Source organism: Schistocerca americana, chromosome 5 (assembly GCF_021461395.2).
Source record: "Schistocerca americana isolate TAMUIC-IGC-003095 chromosome 5, iqSchAmer2.1, whole genome shotgun sequence".
NCBI lineage: Eukaryota > Metazoa > Arthropoda > Insecta > Orthoptera > Acrididae > Schistocerca > Schistocerca americana.
In genome coordinates this window covers 176,207,972-176,224,998 of record NC_060123.1, presented here as the reverse complement: position 1 = coordinate 176,224,998, position 17,027 = coordinate 176,207,972, and the positions used below count along the sequence as shown (strand labels likewise).

The 17,027-nt window shown below is 45.1% G+C and overlaps 1 protein-coding gene and 1 pseudogene across 1 annotated transcript in view; one reads left to right on the top strand and one right to left on the bottom strand.

Annotated features, from left to right (window-relative positions):
* Nucleotides 1-347: 347 nt before the first annotated feature.
* On the top strand, nucleotides 348-465 carry LOC124617032 (annotated as a pseudogene).
* A 7,602-nt stretch (nucleotides 466-8,067) lies between these two features.
* LOC124616257 overlaps nucleotides 8,068-17,027 on the bottom strand; it is a 44,819-nt gene continuing 35,859 nt past the window's right edge. The window contains exon 4 of the mRNA XM_047144560.1: nucleotides 8,068-8,291. Within this exon, the coding sequence (XP_047000516.1) occupies nucleotides 8,068-8,291 (224 nt within the window). The remainder of the gene's footprint in view (nucleotides 8,292-17,027) is intronic.

Below are 17,027 nucleotides of genomic sequence, written 5' to 3'. Positions count from 1 at the left end.
GTGGTAAATGCAACTTTCGAAGTACGGCTGTTTTGTTATTACAGCCATAGTTCACATTCCTTAGCTCTTAGCCGGCCGCGGTGGCCGTGCGGTTCTAGGCGCTTCAGTCCGGAACCGCGTGACTGCTACGGTCGCAGGTTCGAATCCTTCCTCGGGCATGGATGTGTGTGATGTCCTTAGGTTAGTTAGGTTTAAATAGTTCTAAGTTTTAGGGGATTGATGAACTTAGAAGTTAAGTCCCTTAGTGCTCAGAGCCATTTACTTTCTGATAAATAAACAAAGAACAAAAGTAACTATTATGCACTAATCTTTATAACAAATGTTCTCTTACCTTATAATTCAATAGTGGCAACGACCTTGCCGCAGTGGCTACACCGGTTCCCATGAGATCACCGAAGTTAAGCGCTGTCGGGCGTGGCCGGCACTTGGATGGGTGACCATCTGGGCCGCCATGCGCTGTTGCCATTTTTCGGGGTGCACTCAGCCTCGTGATGCCAATTGAAGAGCTACTCGAACGAATAGTAGCGGCTGCGGTCAACGAAAACCATCCACATCCTTATTGAGGATGACACGGCGGTCGGATGGCCCCGATGGGCCATTTGTGGCCTGAAGACGGAGTGCTTTTACGATTCAATAAGATGTCATGCTGTCACCGTTCTGTGTGTTTTGTGCGGAGGAAACGACGATCTGTTGCTTAACTGTAAATACTGACAATTTAAATTTACTATATCGTTTAAACAAATAAGGTTACAGAGTTGATGCTTACCACGTTTGCCATTTTAATGATGCGCTTCTATATGAAATACCAATCGTTAAGATCGACCAAAGCGTTCATATTTTAGCATTCAGGTCTTTGTTACAAAACTTGTTAATTTCACTTTAATAGTGAATCTTAAACTTGTAAGGTGTCAGGCAAATCCAACACCTTCCATGAAAACCCTGACATGAGAAGCAAATCCAGTAGTATGTCACATAGCTCCGAATAAATCGTAACATTAAATTAACCAAAGTAATACGAGTAACGAGTGAGCAAATGGAATACCACAGACTAACACAAGAATGTCTAAATGCATGTCATACCTTCCCACCGTGAGGCAGACGCAGTTCCGAGGGGAGAAACGAGAACAGAAGCCGAGAGCAGAACCGTGTTAAGCTGGAAGGCCCTACGATAAGGGACGGACACCCCGTCGCCAGCTAACCGCTAGGACCACCCCAAGCCCATGTTAAAAGCTAGAGCACTCCAGAAGAACAGTATAGATCTTACGATAACACAAAAAGGACCTCACAACCCGCAAGTTTTAGCATGAGACTTTTTCGCGTCTCTGTTACGTCAGGACCACCACCCAGCCCGTGTTAAAAGATAGAGCCTCCAGAAGAACAGTACAGATGTTAGGATAACACTAAAAGAACCACACCAGCTGCAAGTTTTAGCGTGAGACTTTTTCGCCTCTCTGTTACGTTGCAAACTTTAAAAACATTTGCCCCACCACGAAAAGTATAATGTTTCTCATTGGATAGACAGAATTTTTGTTAACATTGAGGCCCTGATTGGTCAGATGAAAACACAGCCAGATAGTTTTTTTAAACCAACTTCGATAAATGGTAGTAAGGAGAAGTTAGGAGAGAGTTGCTTCCGAGACGACGAGGTGAGCGGAGCTGTGCTGTCCGCCGCCCCCTGACGAACACTGACAAGGTAATGAACGCACGCGACGCTGCATAACAGCGCATAAAGCTTCACTCAGAACTGCAGAAGTCTCATCTGTTACATCCCCTTTTTGCGTGATACTAGTGTCGATCGTCAATTAAAGCTCATTGTGTTGACATTTGCCACTTGAAGTAAAAATCTGAAACGCCATGATTTTTCTGTTATATAGTTATTGAGAAGCCACATCAGCCACTGTAATTTACGACAAGTTAGATAAGTAATTAAAGATAATTGAGGGGCACTGTAGACCATTTTGATAGTTTTCTCTCTTGTGAAACTTTATTTAAACCTAGATTATAGACGTGATATGGCATAGGTCATCCTTCGATCCATTGTAGAACTTGGAAACCCACTCAGGGAATACTCGTTCACATTTTTGTTGAATGCAGTTGGTTTTTATCATCCTGTATTAAAACATTTCATTTTATCAATAGTGCAATTTATAAACAATGTTTTGTGAGCAAAATAAAATTTCCAATGGTAAACTTAACTGCTTTTTCGACGTTATTTTACCAGTTAACTAAAAATAGGAAAGCCTTGAACCCCTTCCACTAAATTTAGTTAGTACTAAGATTCTTTTACAGGGAGTGCAGTGGAGCTGACGCTGAAATCATTAAGTATTTGGTTATATCATCGCTAGTCTCACTGAACTCTTCTGAACTCTACATGTCATGTGTGGCCTGACGTCTCCTTACCAGCAACAGGTCCCAGGTTCAAACTAGTCAATTCCCTAAAAAACACGCTCAGAGCGTCGTTGCGTGAAAGTGGTAGGGAGATAACGATATAGAACAAACAGACAAAAATGGTTCAAATGGCTCTGAGCACTATGGGACTTAACTACTGTGGTCATCAGTCCCCTAGAACTTAGAACTACTTAAACCTAACTAACCTAAGGACATCACACACATCCATGCCCGAGGCAGGATTCGAACCTGCGACCGTAGCAGTCGCGCGGTTCCGGACTGCGCGCCTAGAACCGCTAGACCACCGCGGCCGGCAACAGACAGACACCACGCAGAATCTTAGAAACTATTACAGATATGATCAATATTCAAGTTTTATTGGGATCACCATGAAAATTTATGGAAGATGGCAGATTAAAATTACTGTGTCTTGATTCCCTGCATTATTACAGAATTAAATAGTTTTCATAAATGTTTCCCTTTATGGCCGATCTTAGGTCTGCCATATTTAACACTGCTACGTCTCCCACAAAAGCCATCTACTGGGTTTCCCTATGGCGTAGGTTCTCGTCTGTCTCACTCACACACTACAGCAGCTAGGCCTCAATAGGCAATAGACGCCTAGACGCCTGTGAGTTTCCCTATCTCGTGGCGAATCTACGCCTCTGTGGCAATCTATCCTGGACGACAGGACTCGTTTCACAATTCCTGAAGGCTGTCTCTTCCATCTATATACTTAAATGAGAGCGCAATGCTCATTAACTCACACCTTACATATGTAATACCTCCTGAACCTATTCTTCAGTGCTGTTGTCACCTACTAACTTTATTGTTTTGGAATCGTCAATTTAATTTAACTTTATGTACGAGGTGTGCGAGTAAAGTAATGAAATTGATATTTTATCCAACAAGGGTTTTATTTTTTTCAAACAACAATATTGTTTCCCTTCAAAGCAGTTCCCCATGGCAGCCATACACCGATGGAGTCGTCGCTCCCAGTCTTGGCAGCAGCGCTGGAAGGCTTTTAACTAGTAGGGCCTCTTACATGTGGATCACTTTCTTTGAATGTTCTCCAAAATCCCAAAATGATGTCATTTTAAGAGATTTTTCAATTTCCAGAAAAGAAAAATTAACAAGGACTCATATCAGGTGAACAGGGGGGCTGTCGAACAATAGGAATGTCTTTTGAGGTCAAGTATTCCGTGATGGAAGTGGCCATGTGACATGGGGCATTGTCATGATGCAGCATCCACGTGTCTGCAATGTCCGACCTCACTCGATTCATCCTATTCCTGAGACTATCAAGAACTTATTTGTAAAACACTTCGTTGACAGTTTGTCCTGGAGGAACAAATTCTTCATGCTCGATACCCCTACTGTCAAAAAAAACGAATCAGCATTGTATTGATGTTTGATTTGCTCATTCGAGCTTTTCGGTCGACGTGATGTCTCAGCGTGCCACTTCTCACGTTGCCGCTTTTTCTTAGGATCGTACCCAAAAATCACCTGTGACCACACGAGTGAACCAGTCGTGGTCATTGGCAGTCCTCTCAAGCAGACCAACGCACACGTGTCTTCGATTGTCCTTCTGGTCAGTTGTGAGGGTTTTATGAACTATTTTGGCACAAACTTTTCGCTTGTGCAAGACTTCGATCAAAATTTGACGTACGGTGAAAGTGATTAAGAAGTCACCCATCACCCTTGTTGTTGAACGTCAGTCTGATCTCACAAGAACACGCACACGTTCGACCTTTCCCACGGTTTTTGAAGTTGAAGGCTGGTTCAAATGGCTCTGAGCACTATCCGACTTAACTTCTGAGGTCATCAGTCGCCTAGAACTTAGAACTAATTAAACCTAACTAACCTAAGGACATCACACACATCCATGCCCGAGGCAGGATTCGAACCTGCGACCGTAGCGGTCACTCGGTTCCAGGCTGCAGCGCCTAGAACCGCACGGACACTCCGGCCGGCGAAGTTGAAGGTCTCACTGAGCGAGGTTTGTCTTCAGTCCTCGGCCTTCCAAAAATAATTTGTGTCAGCGAGAAACTTGTGCTCTTGATTATGAATGTTCGCTATAGGGGAATTTCAACTTTTCAAAGATTACACTCGCAGGTTCATCTAGAAGGAATGAACACTCCATTCTACACAAGTAGAACAACACAGCGTGCCAGATCGCTCTAAGCATTGTCAGTCTTATAACTTTTCTCACACATCTCGTAGGCACCGTTTTTTCGAATTTATTGTCAGTTTTTTCTAGTTTGTTCCCTTAATATTTATTTAGTGTTTAACATTTTTAATTGAACAAACACTGCACTGCGAGTGATTACGTTTACTCTGTGCTGGTACCTCACTCTTCATGCGTAACATGTTTTCAGTGCATTTTTTTTATGGCGATAGTTACAGTCTAATGAGTGTCTTATATAAGCTGAAAAATGATTAATAAAGTTAATTAATAATATAGAACACACACAATATTGCACTTTTCATTTGTCAGTCCGTCTCCACATGTGGTCGTATTTTACCCATGGCCTTATCTTGCTTAACTTTGGAAATGTGGTGCAAGCAAGATATCTGACGCATCCGTATGGTCACAGAGGAATAGTCTGAACACAGTCTGACCTACATCTCTAAGGTCGCTTGACTTCAATCCTCTGGATTTTTCTGTTTGCTGTCATCTCAAAAATGAAGTGTTTAGCATTCCAGTTGATACTGGAAGACGTCCGTTTTGTCTGAGTAGATCTTTCATTAGAGTCTTAGCCTATGAACTAGATATGATATTTTATCATTTTCGTGCGCCATCTTTACCATTTTCTACTCGGACCCATGCCTATAGGAAGTGTTATGTGTAGTATGCGTTTTATTTAATCCTATCTTTCCTTCGTGATCAGGAGCCTGTACTTCATGAACAACCCCTGTCTTGCAAGAAATCCATTCTCTTGACTGGCTGTGGGGTAAGTCGAATTTTCTGCTCTCCCCAAACTTAGAAACGGAGGGGAGGGGTGAGCCGTTGGAATGCACACGACAATAGCAGGGAAGGGAATAGAAGAACCAGCAGAGTGGTCGTGGCAGAGGACACCAGCACTCGCTGTCTTGGCGTACGTGACTTGGGAAACGATCTTTCTCATCGAAATCGTGGGCGTGTGTTTCCATTGGTTGCTGGAAGCTAGCTGTAGAACATTCGAGATCTTTCGAGAGAGTCTGTCCGTTAAAATAAGTAGACAACGAATCCATAGGGCGCGCTTTGGATGCGATGTCGGCCGGGGTAGCTGCGCGATCTGAGGCGCCTTACCACAGTCCTCGCGGCTCCAGCCGTCGTAGGTTCAAGACCTCCCTGGGGCCTGGATGTTTGTGTTGTTCTTAGCGTAAGTTAGATTAAGCAGTGTGTAACCCTAGGGACCGATGACTTCAGCAGTTTGGTACCATAGGAACTTACCACCAAAAGTTTAACTTTGGACGCGAAGCTGATTGGGCCCTTGTTTTGCGCCCAGAAGCTAAGGTTGTAACTGACCGGCAGGTGCGCCAAAAATTGGGTCCTCTCAAAGGTGTAGGAGAGTGAATGGGCAGTGGAATACTGGATGTGCTACGGGCGGGACACACTGGAGATGCTGTTGGCCGATGGGGACACGGTGTGCAGGTGTACCACGTGGTAATGCTGGTGAGACGCAATGCAACTGCTTGCTGGCGTACCATTAGTTATGTCACGATCAGAGCTTGTTAGCAGTCACAACTCTTTCTATCAAACACTCTCAGAACGGCGAAATCTTTGCCACGTGTGTCGTAAGCTAAATTCTGTGCACCACCCTGTCTTGGCTTGAGCAGTGGGCTCTTCTCTCGTTTTGATTACTGTAATTAGCATCAATTTTTCTCTCGTCCCATGCAAATCGGTTAGAGAAGTTTTCAGTTCATGAGCAGCGCGAATTTGTGTGAATGAGTAATAACAACTTTCTCTCTTGTGCTTTGCCCTCAGCCATGCTAATCTCTGTTACAGCATGTTGGATCACGCACAAGCTTATAAAATCTTTTCCCTTGTTCCCCCCCCCCCCCCCCCCACCGCCCATAATGACCACTTTGTCAAGTCTGCATTTCGCAAGGGACAGTAGCATGTAACAAAGTTGTTTTTTACACAATTAAACTTCATTCATGTACAAGTAATTGTAATAAATCTCAAGGTTTAAATTAACACCTCCCAGATCATTTTCTGGCCCATCAGGCGACCTCCTAGATCATTTTCTGGTCCATCAGGCAACAGGTTGAGAATTACATGAGGTACTGCTCTTCTTGGTCCCCCCCTAAAGCTGCACTCTGCTACTTGGTTCGGTTGCGTCGGAACTTTTATAGCAGAAATTTCTCCTACTTTATTTAACCACAGTGTGACGACTGCACTTATGGGGTGTGACACCAGCATCAGTGGATATTATAAAAAAGCAATAGGGATTATTAAGTTAATATATTCAAGTCCCATTTTTGCGTATTCTTAACCAGAATCACAGATTAAAATCACTGGTTTACGATCAGATCACTCCGCATTATGACACATAACATGTAGCCGCACCTCATAATACAGTTGAAGAACCGGAACAGCGAATTGTACAGCTCTGTGTGAAGATTTAGGAGATGATGTGTAGGTCTTGTTGTGTTCGTATTTTGTGCGAGGTAGTTGGGCAAACGTTTAACGCTCCGAACATTTAAGAAATGACTAAAAAATCAGCATAAATATCTTCAACATTTCTCGGCCCTGTCAGCAACTGTACAAATATTAATTTTAATTTTAATAATCAACAGCTTCAGTTGCCCCGTTTACCTAGAAATTTACCTAGGTTTCAATCGGGATAACCCAACCTTCTTCAGAATAACAGTAAACTACCATTTGTCCATAGTGGACATCGTAAAGCTAAAACTACAAATCCACAAATTATCGTCAGATTGTAAAAACTTATCTGAAACTGCCTCGGCCCCACTTCGCGACCGCGATGTGGCAGCCACGAGCGCTGTACTGGAAATCGTGCCTGCCGCATCGCGGTCGCGATGTGGGGCCGAGGCAGTTTCAGATAAGTTTTTACAATCTGACGATAATTTATGGATTTGTAGTTTTAGCTTTACGATGTCCACTATGGACAAACAGTAGTTACTGCTATTCTGAAGAAATTTGGGTTAGCCCTTCTGAAACCTAGGTAAGTTCTAGGTAAACGGTGCAACTGAGGCTGTTGGTTATTAAAATTAAAATTAAAAAATCAGGACTTTTATTTACAGTATGTACAGCATACTAAGATTTGGTGTGCAGCATCCTAAATAGATGTGTCGACAGATACATTTGCACGCAGTGAGCAGAAACATAGGCGGCTTACTCTGGTGGGTCCGTAACGCCATCCAGAGAAACACAGCGAGCCCCGTAGATGGCGGTGCCACCCGCTGGCGGGGTGTTTAAATGATGCATCTTCTGCGAAAATGTGTGCGGTCGGCACAGACACCGTCGATATCGCATCCCTTCCTCTACTCCCTCGTATAGTGGGGATGCGGGCGATGTCCTGGGGAAGGGCCCTTCTGTGGTGCAGCTGACGGAGTTGGGTGTGGGCGATGGCAGATGGCGCCAACCCGCGTCCTGACATTATTTGCCTTACGAACCACTGGAAAGTTCTGCCCAAAAAAAAAAACAAAAAAAACGCAGATGTAGAGAGTCTACCCAGCGCCACAGATAGGTGCAGCAGTGAGTGGCGCTACGCCTGAGGCGGGCTCGCTGTCCGTGGCTGACGCCGCTGTGAATGGCGACAGACGTCGTAGCTGCGGCAGGCGGGCGGAGGTCGACATCCGTGCCAGAGTCGTCTGCTGACCCAAAAGTGCCCCATCATCAGGCACTGGCAAAGGCTGCTCAGGGGCAACACTCTGGGATGCAGGCAGCTTTTCTGAAAACGGAAAATCTATGGCAGGATCACAACGATCAGGACAACGAAGTTGGTTTTGGTGCCGTCGTTCGTGCCTAATTTGCCGCGAATGTATAATAAGCTAGGCCAACCGTCTCAGCGACAACGCATGGTTCCCAGATGTGAGGTCTGTTATAGCGCGATAGAGATCTCTGTCCCCTGTGCACGATTTCGTTGAGAAGTCGGCATCTGAAGCAGAGTGTCGAGGACGCAAAGTGCAGTGACGAGGACGATGCCACAGTTTTGCCGGGAACCATCGTGGAAAGGCAGAGTGGGAAACGTGCTGGAAAACATAACAAAACAAACCAACATGTATGGTCTCGCCACGACATGAATGAAATATCCTCGGGCAGGCGCCGAGACCACGTACGCTTTATTGGGTACCAAAGATCCACAAAATGGGTTCTCCTCTCCACCTCATTGTCAACAATATTGGGTCAACAGCTTACAAATTGGCAAAACGTCTGGCCGGCCTCCTTATGCTGCATGTGGGTCGCTGAGTGCATCACATCAAGTACACCGATGGTTTTATCAATCGCACAATTCTGGGACGATTTGAGCACACGTTGACATCATTGTATTTCCTATCTGGCGGCCAGTATTTCAGCCCGTTGGGCGGTGTGGCGATGAGAAGTCCGTTAACTCTAGCCATAGGCAACCTTTTTATGGAGAAATCTGAAGACGTCATTTTGGACATGCTCCTGATAAGCCAAGTTGCTTTTATCGTTACGTTGACGACACTTTTATCATCTGGCCCCACGGAAGTGAAAAACTGGGAGAAATCTTAGAATACCTGAATGGCATTCACGAACATTCCTATTACGACGGAAGTAGACATATATGGTGCTTGCCCTTCCTTGACGTCCTCGTTCGCCGGGAAACAAATGGACACATCAGCCACAGTGTCTACAGCAAGCCTACAAACACGGATCAGTACTTGCACTCTCTTAGCCAGCACCATCCGGCACAAAAACATGGCCTTCTGAACACCATCGTCCGCCGTGATAAAGTCGTCTCAGACGTTAAAAGTCTGCCACTAGAACTAGTCATGGCCGAAAAGTCTTCCGGGAAAATGGCTACAATCACGACCAGGGATCACAGGAGGCCACTTATGGAGAGAGACGCAGGACAAACAACACCAAAGAAGACGACAAGAAACTTGCATTTTTGTCTTTCCGTGGCAAAGTGTAGAGAAAGAAAAAAAAATGGTCCAAATGGCTCTGAGCACTATGGGAATTAACAGCTGAGGTCATCATTCCCCTAGAACTTAGAACTACTTAAACCTAACTAACCTAAGGACATCAAACACATCCATGCCCAAGGCAGGATTCGAACGTGCGACCGTGGCAGTCGCGCGGTTGCAGATTGAAGCGCCTAGAACCGCTCGGCCACACTGGCCGGCGTCGAGCAAGATTAGGCGCTCCTGAAGAGACACAACATACACTACTGGTCATTAAAATCACTACACCAAGAAGAAATGCAGATGATAAACGGGTATTCATTGGACAAATATATTATACTAGAACTGACATGTGATTACATTTCCAATTTGGGTACATAGATCCTGAGAAATCAGTACCAGAACAACCACCTCTGGCCGTAATAACGGCTTTGATACGCCTGGCCATTGAGTCAGAGCTTGGATGGCGTGTACAGGTACAGCTGCCCATGCAGCTTCAACACGATACCACAGTTCATCAAGAGTAGTGACTGGCGTATTGTGAAAAGCCAGTTGCTCGGTCACCATTGACCAGCCGTTTTCAGTTGGTGAGAGATCTGGAGAATGTGCTGGCCAGGGCAGCAGTCGAACATTTTCTGTATCCAGAAAGACCCATTCAGAAACTGCAACAAGCGGTCATGCATTATCCTGCTGAAATGTAGGGTTTCGCAGGGATCGAATGAAGGGTAGGGCCACGGGCCGTAACACGTCTGAAATGTAACGTCCGCTGTTCAAAGTGCCGTCAATGCTAACAAGAGGTGACCGACACGTGTAACCAATGGCACCCAATACCACCACGCCGGGTGATAAGCCAGTATGGCGATAACGATTACATGCTTCCAATGAGCGTTCAGCGCGATGTCGCCAAACACAGATGCGACCATCATGATGCTGTAAACAGAACCTGGATTCATCAGAAAAAAGTGACGTTTTGTCATTCGTGCACCCAGGTTCGTCGTTGAGTACACCATCGTAGACGCTCCTGTTTGTGATGCAGCGTCAAGGGTAACCGCAGATATGGTCTCCGAGCTGATAGTCCATGCTGCTGCAAACGTCGCCGAACTGTTCGTGCAGATGGTTGTTGTCTTGCAAACGTCCCCGTCTGTTGACTCAGGGATCGAGACGTGGTTGCACGATCGGTTACAGGCATGCGGATAAGTTGCCTGTCATCTCGACTACTAGTGATACGAGGCCGTTGGGATCCAGCACGGCGTTCCGTATTACCCTCCTCAACCCACCGATTGCACATTCTGCTAACAGTCATTGGATATCGATCAACGCGAGCAGCAATGTCGCGATACGATAAACCGCAATCGCGATTAATCCGACCTTTATCGAAGTCGGAAACGTGATGGTACGCGTTTCTCCTTCTTACACGAGGCATCACAACGACGTTTCACCAGGCAACGCCGGTCAACTACTTTTTGTGTATGAGAAATCGGTTGGAAACTTTCCTCATGTCAGCACGTTGTAGGTGTTGCCACCGGCGCCAACCTTGTGTGAATGCTCTGAAAAGCTAATCATTTGCATGTCAGAGCATCTCCTTCCTGTCGGTTAAATTTCGCGTCTGTAGCACGTCATATTCGTGGTGTAGCAATTTCAATGGCCAGTTGTGTATCATCAGCGTTCAGGCCCCCAGCAAAAATCTGGCAGTTTATGCGGCCTGTGAAGAACAATCTAGGGCTTAGAACGCCTGGAGTGTACAGAATACGCACTATGTCACTGTGGCTGCTGCTACGTTGGCTGTGGAGCAACACGAGATGTGCTTACACCCAAGCTGTCCTGAAAATTCAGCCTTGGCGGAACACAGTTTAGAAAATCGTCTCCGAATTCTATTCGACAAAACATCTGTCATTATGAGGTCGAAGGGATTTGGGATAGCGTCATAAAAGAAGCGGTAGAAATAAATATGTCTGACAACGCCATCAATAAGGATGGCGGTTGGCAGCTCTGCACATCATGGGGTTGAAGCGGGTACGCCGGATGCGGGACGAAAACAGTACCACATTTGGCGAGGAAGAGGGCATCAGTGACGTCACAGCAGGCAGAATGGCTATGTAGCAGCGAGGCCACGGCGACACGGCAGTCATTCACCATCTGACAATGGGTTTTTAGCCACCTGACACGCTGGAAGGGCGAGAAAATTTTATTAATAACAAAGCATTTTCTTTCGAGTGCGAAGAATGAAGGTTGGACATCTGGGCCTTGGGAGTGTGAACGAAACGTTCGGCTCCACCGTTTGACTGAAGAAAGAACAGTGTCATTCATACACGTTGAATCCCATTTTCTTGTCAAAACTGTTGAAATTCCAATGAAGAAAACTGCGTCCTGTCGTCTGGAACGATATTTCATGGCAAGCCAGTCATTGGGATGACTAATGGATGTCTGCTGTACGCATCGACGATAATAAGCCATCGTGTGTTCCAGAAAGGATCAGAAAAATGAATGTGGATACGTTGCCAAGGACCGACAGTCGGGGCCAGTCAAAGCACTTCCTGGTCGTCCACGCAACGATTGTAATGAGCAGTCATCTGTTGAAAGTGCTTTTCAACAGTGAGCTGTGCTAGCAGCTCTGTCTTAACGATTTTCCACTGCCTTCTGTGTCAAAGTGTCAAAACGTTTTGTTAGGATGATGCAGGAATCATGACGTTTGTTTCTTTAGCAATATGCAGTAAAGTCACAGCATTTTCAAGAGAGAGGCTGTTGTGGTGTCCGTGGTGTTTGCACACTGCTGCATGTAAAGTCGATTTCGGATTACGAGGCTAACATATCTGAATGTAATACTTGAGCGTAGCGACAGATTGCGTTCAGTATCTTGTGCGATCCACTGACAGTCAGTCAGAAAAGCCTGCAGTGCTTGCGAATCGGCCTGATTAATTTGTTGCGGCCACATATAGTAAGCGTTACTTCAAGCAATGGAGAATGGCGAAACAGAGGCACGCCGGCGACCGAGGCGTTGCGAAGTAAGCATGCACAGATAGCCTTTGCTGACAGCAGCAGTCTACCAACAGGCTGACGCAAGGATGCACACAGACCGAGCACCGAGCGAAGCCTGGAGAGTGCGGAGTAAGGGGAAGTGAGGCCAGCATGCTAAGTTACGCTGCAATATACTGCGGGAGTAATAAAAAAAAGCCACCACCGAGGGTAGAAAACGTCCTCCTGCGAGATATAAATAGTGGAGCGCAGGCAGAGAGAAGCCATTAGGAAGCAGTTCGGATCTGAGGACGGACGTGGTCCGTGTCCCCGTTCCGTGTCTCGGTGTACAAATGTTCAATCTTTGTAGGTGACAATTCCAGAAGTCTGTTCCAGCTCGCAGGAGTCATCCGTTTGCCGCCAGATGTCAACTTTAGCTCTGGAGGTCGGCCTGAGTTCGGTCGGCACCATGGCTGACTAATTACAGTGAGAACTTTCAGCAGGACCGGCCGCAGTGCGGTCTTGGCCTCAGGCGCCGCCGGGAACTGACGCCCGGACTTCACGGCAACCCGGCCCCACGGCGCGTGGTCTGTCCATGACGGGACCTCGCGGACATCGCGACTGACGGCTTCCCAGCCGCCGGTGCAGCAGGCGTCGGCAGCTGACCTCACGGCGACGCGGCTCCGTGGGCGTGCCTGTACATCGGGCGCCGAGCGGCGACGAGTTCATCTCAACCACAGGGCATCCTGGCTTCAGCGGAGCACTGGTGGCCAGAGGCATCCGAGTGCGATCAGCGGCGCTTGTCGGAAAATCTACACAACAGCAGCCAGGCGGAGGGATCCGCAGGGCTGGGCAGCGACGACGAGGGAGAAATTGTAAAGAAAGTTCAGTAAATAACTGTAAAACTCCATGCCATCTCAGTCTTTGGCGCAGCCACTGTGTCTGCTGCTAACGAGTGGTGTAGAAGTCGTAACAAATTTAAAGGCGAGAAGCATCCAATTCCGGATCACTTACCATAGGTAAGCCAGACAGAGCCTCTGTATTTGCGTTCTGTGCCGTGGAACGTTAAAGAATTTCATATTGGTAATCCGAAAGACGTGATGACCAACTATGCAGCTTCTGTGCTACATGCTCAGGCGCATCTTTGGTCAGATGAAAAAGAGCAGACCGTGAATTATGATCATTCACGAGAAAAAAAATTTCTGCCATCCAGATAGCGATGAAATTTCCTGACCCCATAGGCTAAGGATTTATTTTCCAGCTGAGTGTAGTTAATGGGTGGATCAAATGGCTCTGGGCACTATGGGACTTAACTTCTGAGGTCATCAGTCGCCTAGAACCTAGAACTAATTAAACCTAACTAACCTAAGGACATCACATACATCCATGCCCTAGGCAGGATTCGAACCTTCGACTGTAGCAGTCGCGCGGTTCCGGACTAAAGTGCCTAGAACCGGTCGGCCACCACAACTGGCTGAGTGTAGCTGATTTGGGCATTATTGAACGTCTTAGATGTGAATACTATGGGGCGATCAGCGTTTACAACCTTGTGAGATAGATGTGCTCGTATGCCATGTGATGGTGCATCAATGCCAAGCGCTACCAGTTTTTATGGATCGTAATAAGACATGGTCGACTAAGTGATGCACTGTTCAACCTTAGAAATGATCGCATTCTTTAGTCATTTGGAAAGTAACATTTTGTATGCTGGAGGCTATGTAAAGTAGCAGAGATTTGAGCTGCGTTAGGAATAAATTTATCGTTGTAGGTAAGTTCTCTAAGAACTGCTGGTAGTCCCAGCACATTTTTAGGAGAAGATAATCTCCGAATGTTCTCTAAATGCTTAGTCAAGGGATGAGTGTCATGGACATCAATGAGATGTCCCTAATAATCAATTTTGGTGTTGGGAAACAATTCTGTAGATATCCCTTAAGTCCTACTTTAGTTAAAACTTGAAAAAGAGATTCAGAACTCAACATACAGATTCTGGTTTGTATTGTGATCAGGAGGATATAAGATGAGCATCAACAAAAGCAAAACGAGGATAGTGGAATGTAGTCGAATTAAGTCGGGTTATGCTGAGGGAATTAGATTAGGAAATGAGACACTTAAAGTAGTAAAGGAGTTTTGCTATTTGGGGAGAAAAATAACTGATGATGGTCGAAGTAGAGAGGATATAAAATGTAGACTAGCAATGGCAAGGAAAGCGTTTCTGAAGAAGAGAAATTTGTTAACATCGAGTATAGATTTAAGTGTTAGGAAGTCGTTTCTGAAAGTATTTGTATGGAGTGTAACCATGTATGGAAGTGAAACATGGACGATAAATAATTTGGACAAGAAGAGAATAGAAGCTTTCGAAATGTGGTGCTACAGAAGAATGCTGTAGATCACATAACTAATGAGGAGGTAATAAACAGGAATGGGGAGAAGAGAAGTATGTGGCACAACGTGACTAGAAGAAGGGATCGGTTGGTAGGACATGTTCTGAGGCATCAAGGGATCACCAATTTAGTATTGGAGGGCAGCGTGGAGGGTAAAAATCGTAGAGGGAAACCAAGAGATGAATACACCAAGCAGATTCAGAAGGATGTAGGTTGCAGTAGGTACTGGGAGATGAAGAAGCTTGCACAGGATAGAGTAGCATGGAGAGCTGCATCAAACCAGTCTCAGGACTGAAGACCACAACAACAATAACATTCTGATCATACACATTTGAATAGACCACTTATTGTCGCCTACTACGTACAATGCAGCTATGACGAGGAATACTCCCAGTTTAAATTGTACAGAGACAGCGACTGCGTGGAATGGTTTATTCAACAGGTCTACGCAATTGCTGAGACTGTGAATAACTTTTTATTACAAAATCAGATGATTATATTAAGCCCCGAAGAATCAGCGTTTCGTCCAGCAAAAGTCTGCCATGTTTGCGAGAAACCCTTTCCGGAAGACGATGTGAAGCACCGGGATCATCGTCGCCTCATAGGTGTATACCGAGGGGCAGCACATCCCTGCTGCAGTGTGAATCATAGGCATCACTCTACTGTGCACGTCGTGTTCCACAATCCGAGCAGTTATGACGGGCATTTCTTGATCACGAGCCTGCGTAAACAAAAGACTACTTGTGATGAAAAAATTACATTACATCCAGATTTTGTTTCTTCTACATGGTACCATCGAACACGAAAAATATAAATCTTTCACAAAGAGTATTTCAATAATACACCAGGAGAAGAAATGCAACATGAATTTCCGTTTTATTATATCACTAAATTTTCTTACTTGTTTCCTTTAACAGTGTGCATCTTACCGGAAACCAGAAGCAAAATACCCAAGACGATTTTGATTTTAATTTCGTAACCAGAAGGAAATTTTCCCATGAGAGTGCGTCAACAATGAAAACATTCTTCTGGAAGATCACCAGTCCTCAATCGAAAAGTCCATGTGTTTGCTAACGGGCGAAATGGTAACAGAAGCTGAGTACCAAAGAGAGTGCAGCTTATGAAACGCATTCAAGCGCAAAGCACTGGGAGGATACTATACTATGATTTATATTTAAAAATTGATGTGCTTTTCCTTGCTGACATGTTAGCAAACTTTCGCCGTCTTTGCTTTAAGACATATGAACTGTACCGCACTTGGTTTGGCGTGGGATTCTCAGCCGAAAATGTCTGAAGAAGAACTATATCAAACAACACCAGCTTGTGGAACGAGACATCAAGGGGGAATTTTTTTTAAGAGTAAACCTCCATTTGACTGTGTTGAGGCTTAGGACTGCCTTAATATATATGACTTAATAATGGCCTAAGAACCTTAACATTGTACTTGATAATGGCGTAAAAGCCGAAATCTGGATAGTACAGAAGATAAATGTAGTAATACACAGTCGAATGGCGCTTTACTCTTTTAAAAAGTATTGCATGACTGTGGTTCAACACCATCGAGATAGGGAACTGTTTACTGTTCTTTTAGACATGCAGTTACCAACAATTGACGTGCGATTACGATGAAAACATCGATGAACATACATTGATGTGAATAGTTTGTATAGCTGGGGGATGTTTCAACATATACATCTTATATAAATTTGAATGGCCTCCTTGAGGTGCATAAAAATTTTAATGTGGAAAAGGTACCATTTTTGAAACGTGCGTTATTTTTAACGCAGATATTGTCGCCACTGAACTCCTCCGACAAAATATCTTCGACAAACCAGACGCAGTTTGAATGGCAGTTTCAGGCACAGTAATTCGGTAACGCTCCTTTTTGATTGCTATTTTGGATATATATACTAAACAAATTCCTACGAAATTGTGAAAAACTGTGCTACACTGATACTGATAGTCTCATATACCACATCAAGACTAACAAATCTATGAGGATATCAGGGGTAATATGCACACGTGGTTCGAGACTTCGGGATTCTCAGCGAATAACAAATAGCCTACAGTATTCCCTTGCTGAATAAAAAAGTGGTTGGTTTGATGAAAGACGAACTGGATGATGAGCCTAGCGTAGAATTTGCGGGCCTTCACGCAAAAATGTATGCGCATGAAATCGAGTCGGCATACGTAATGCGCAGAGCA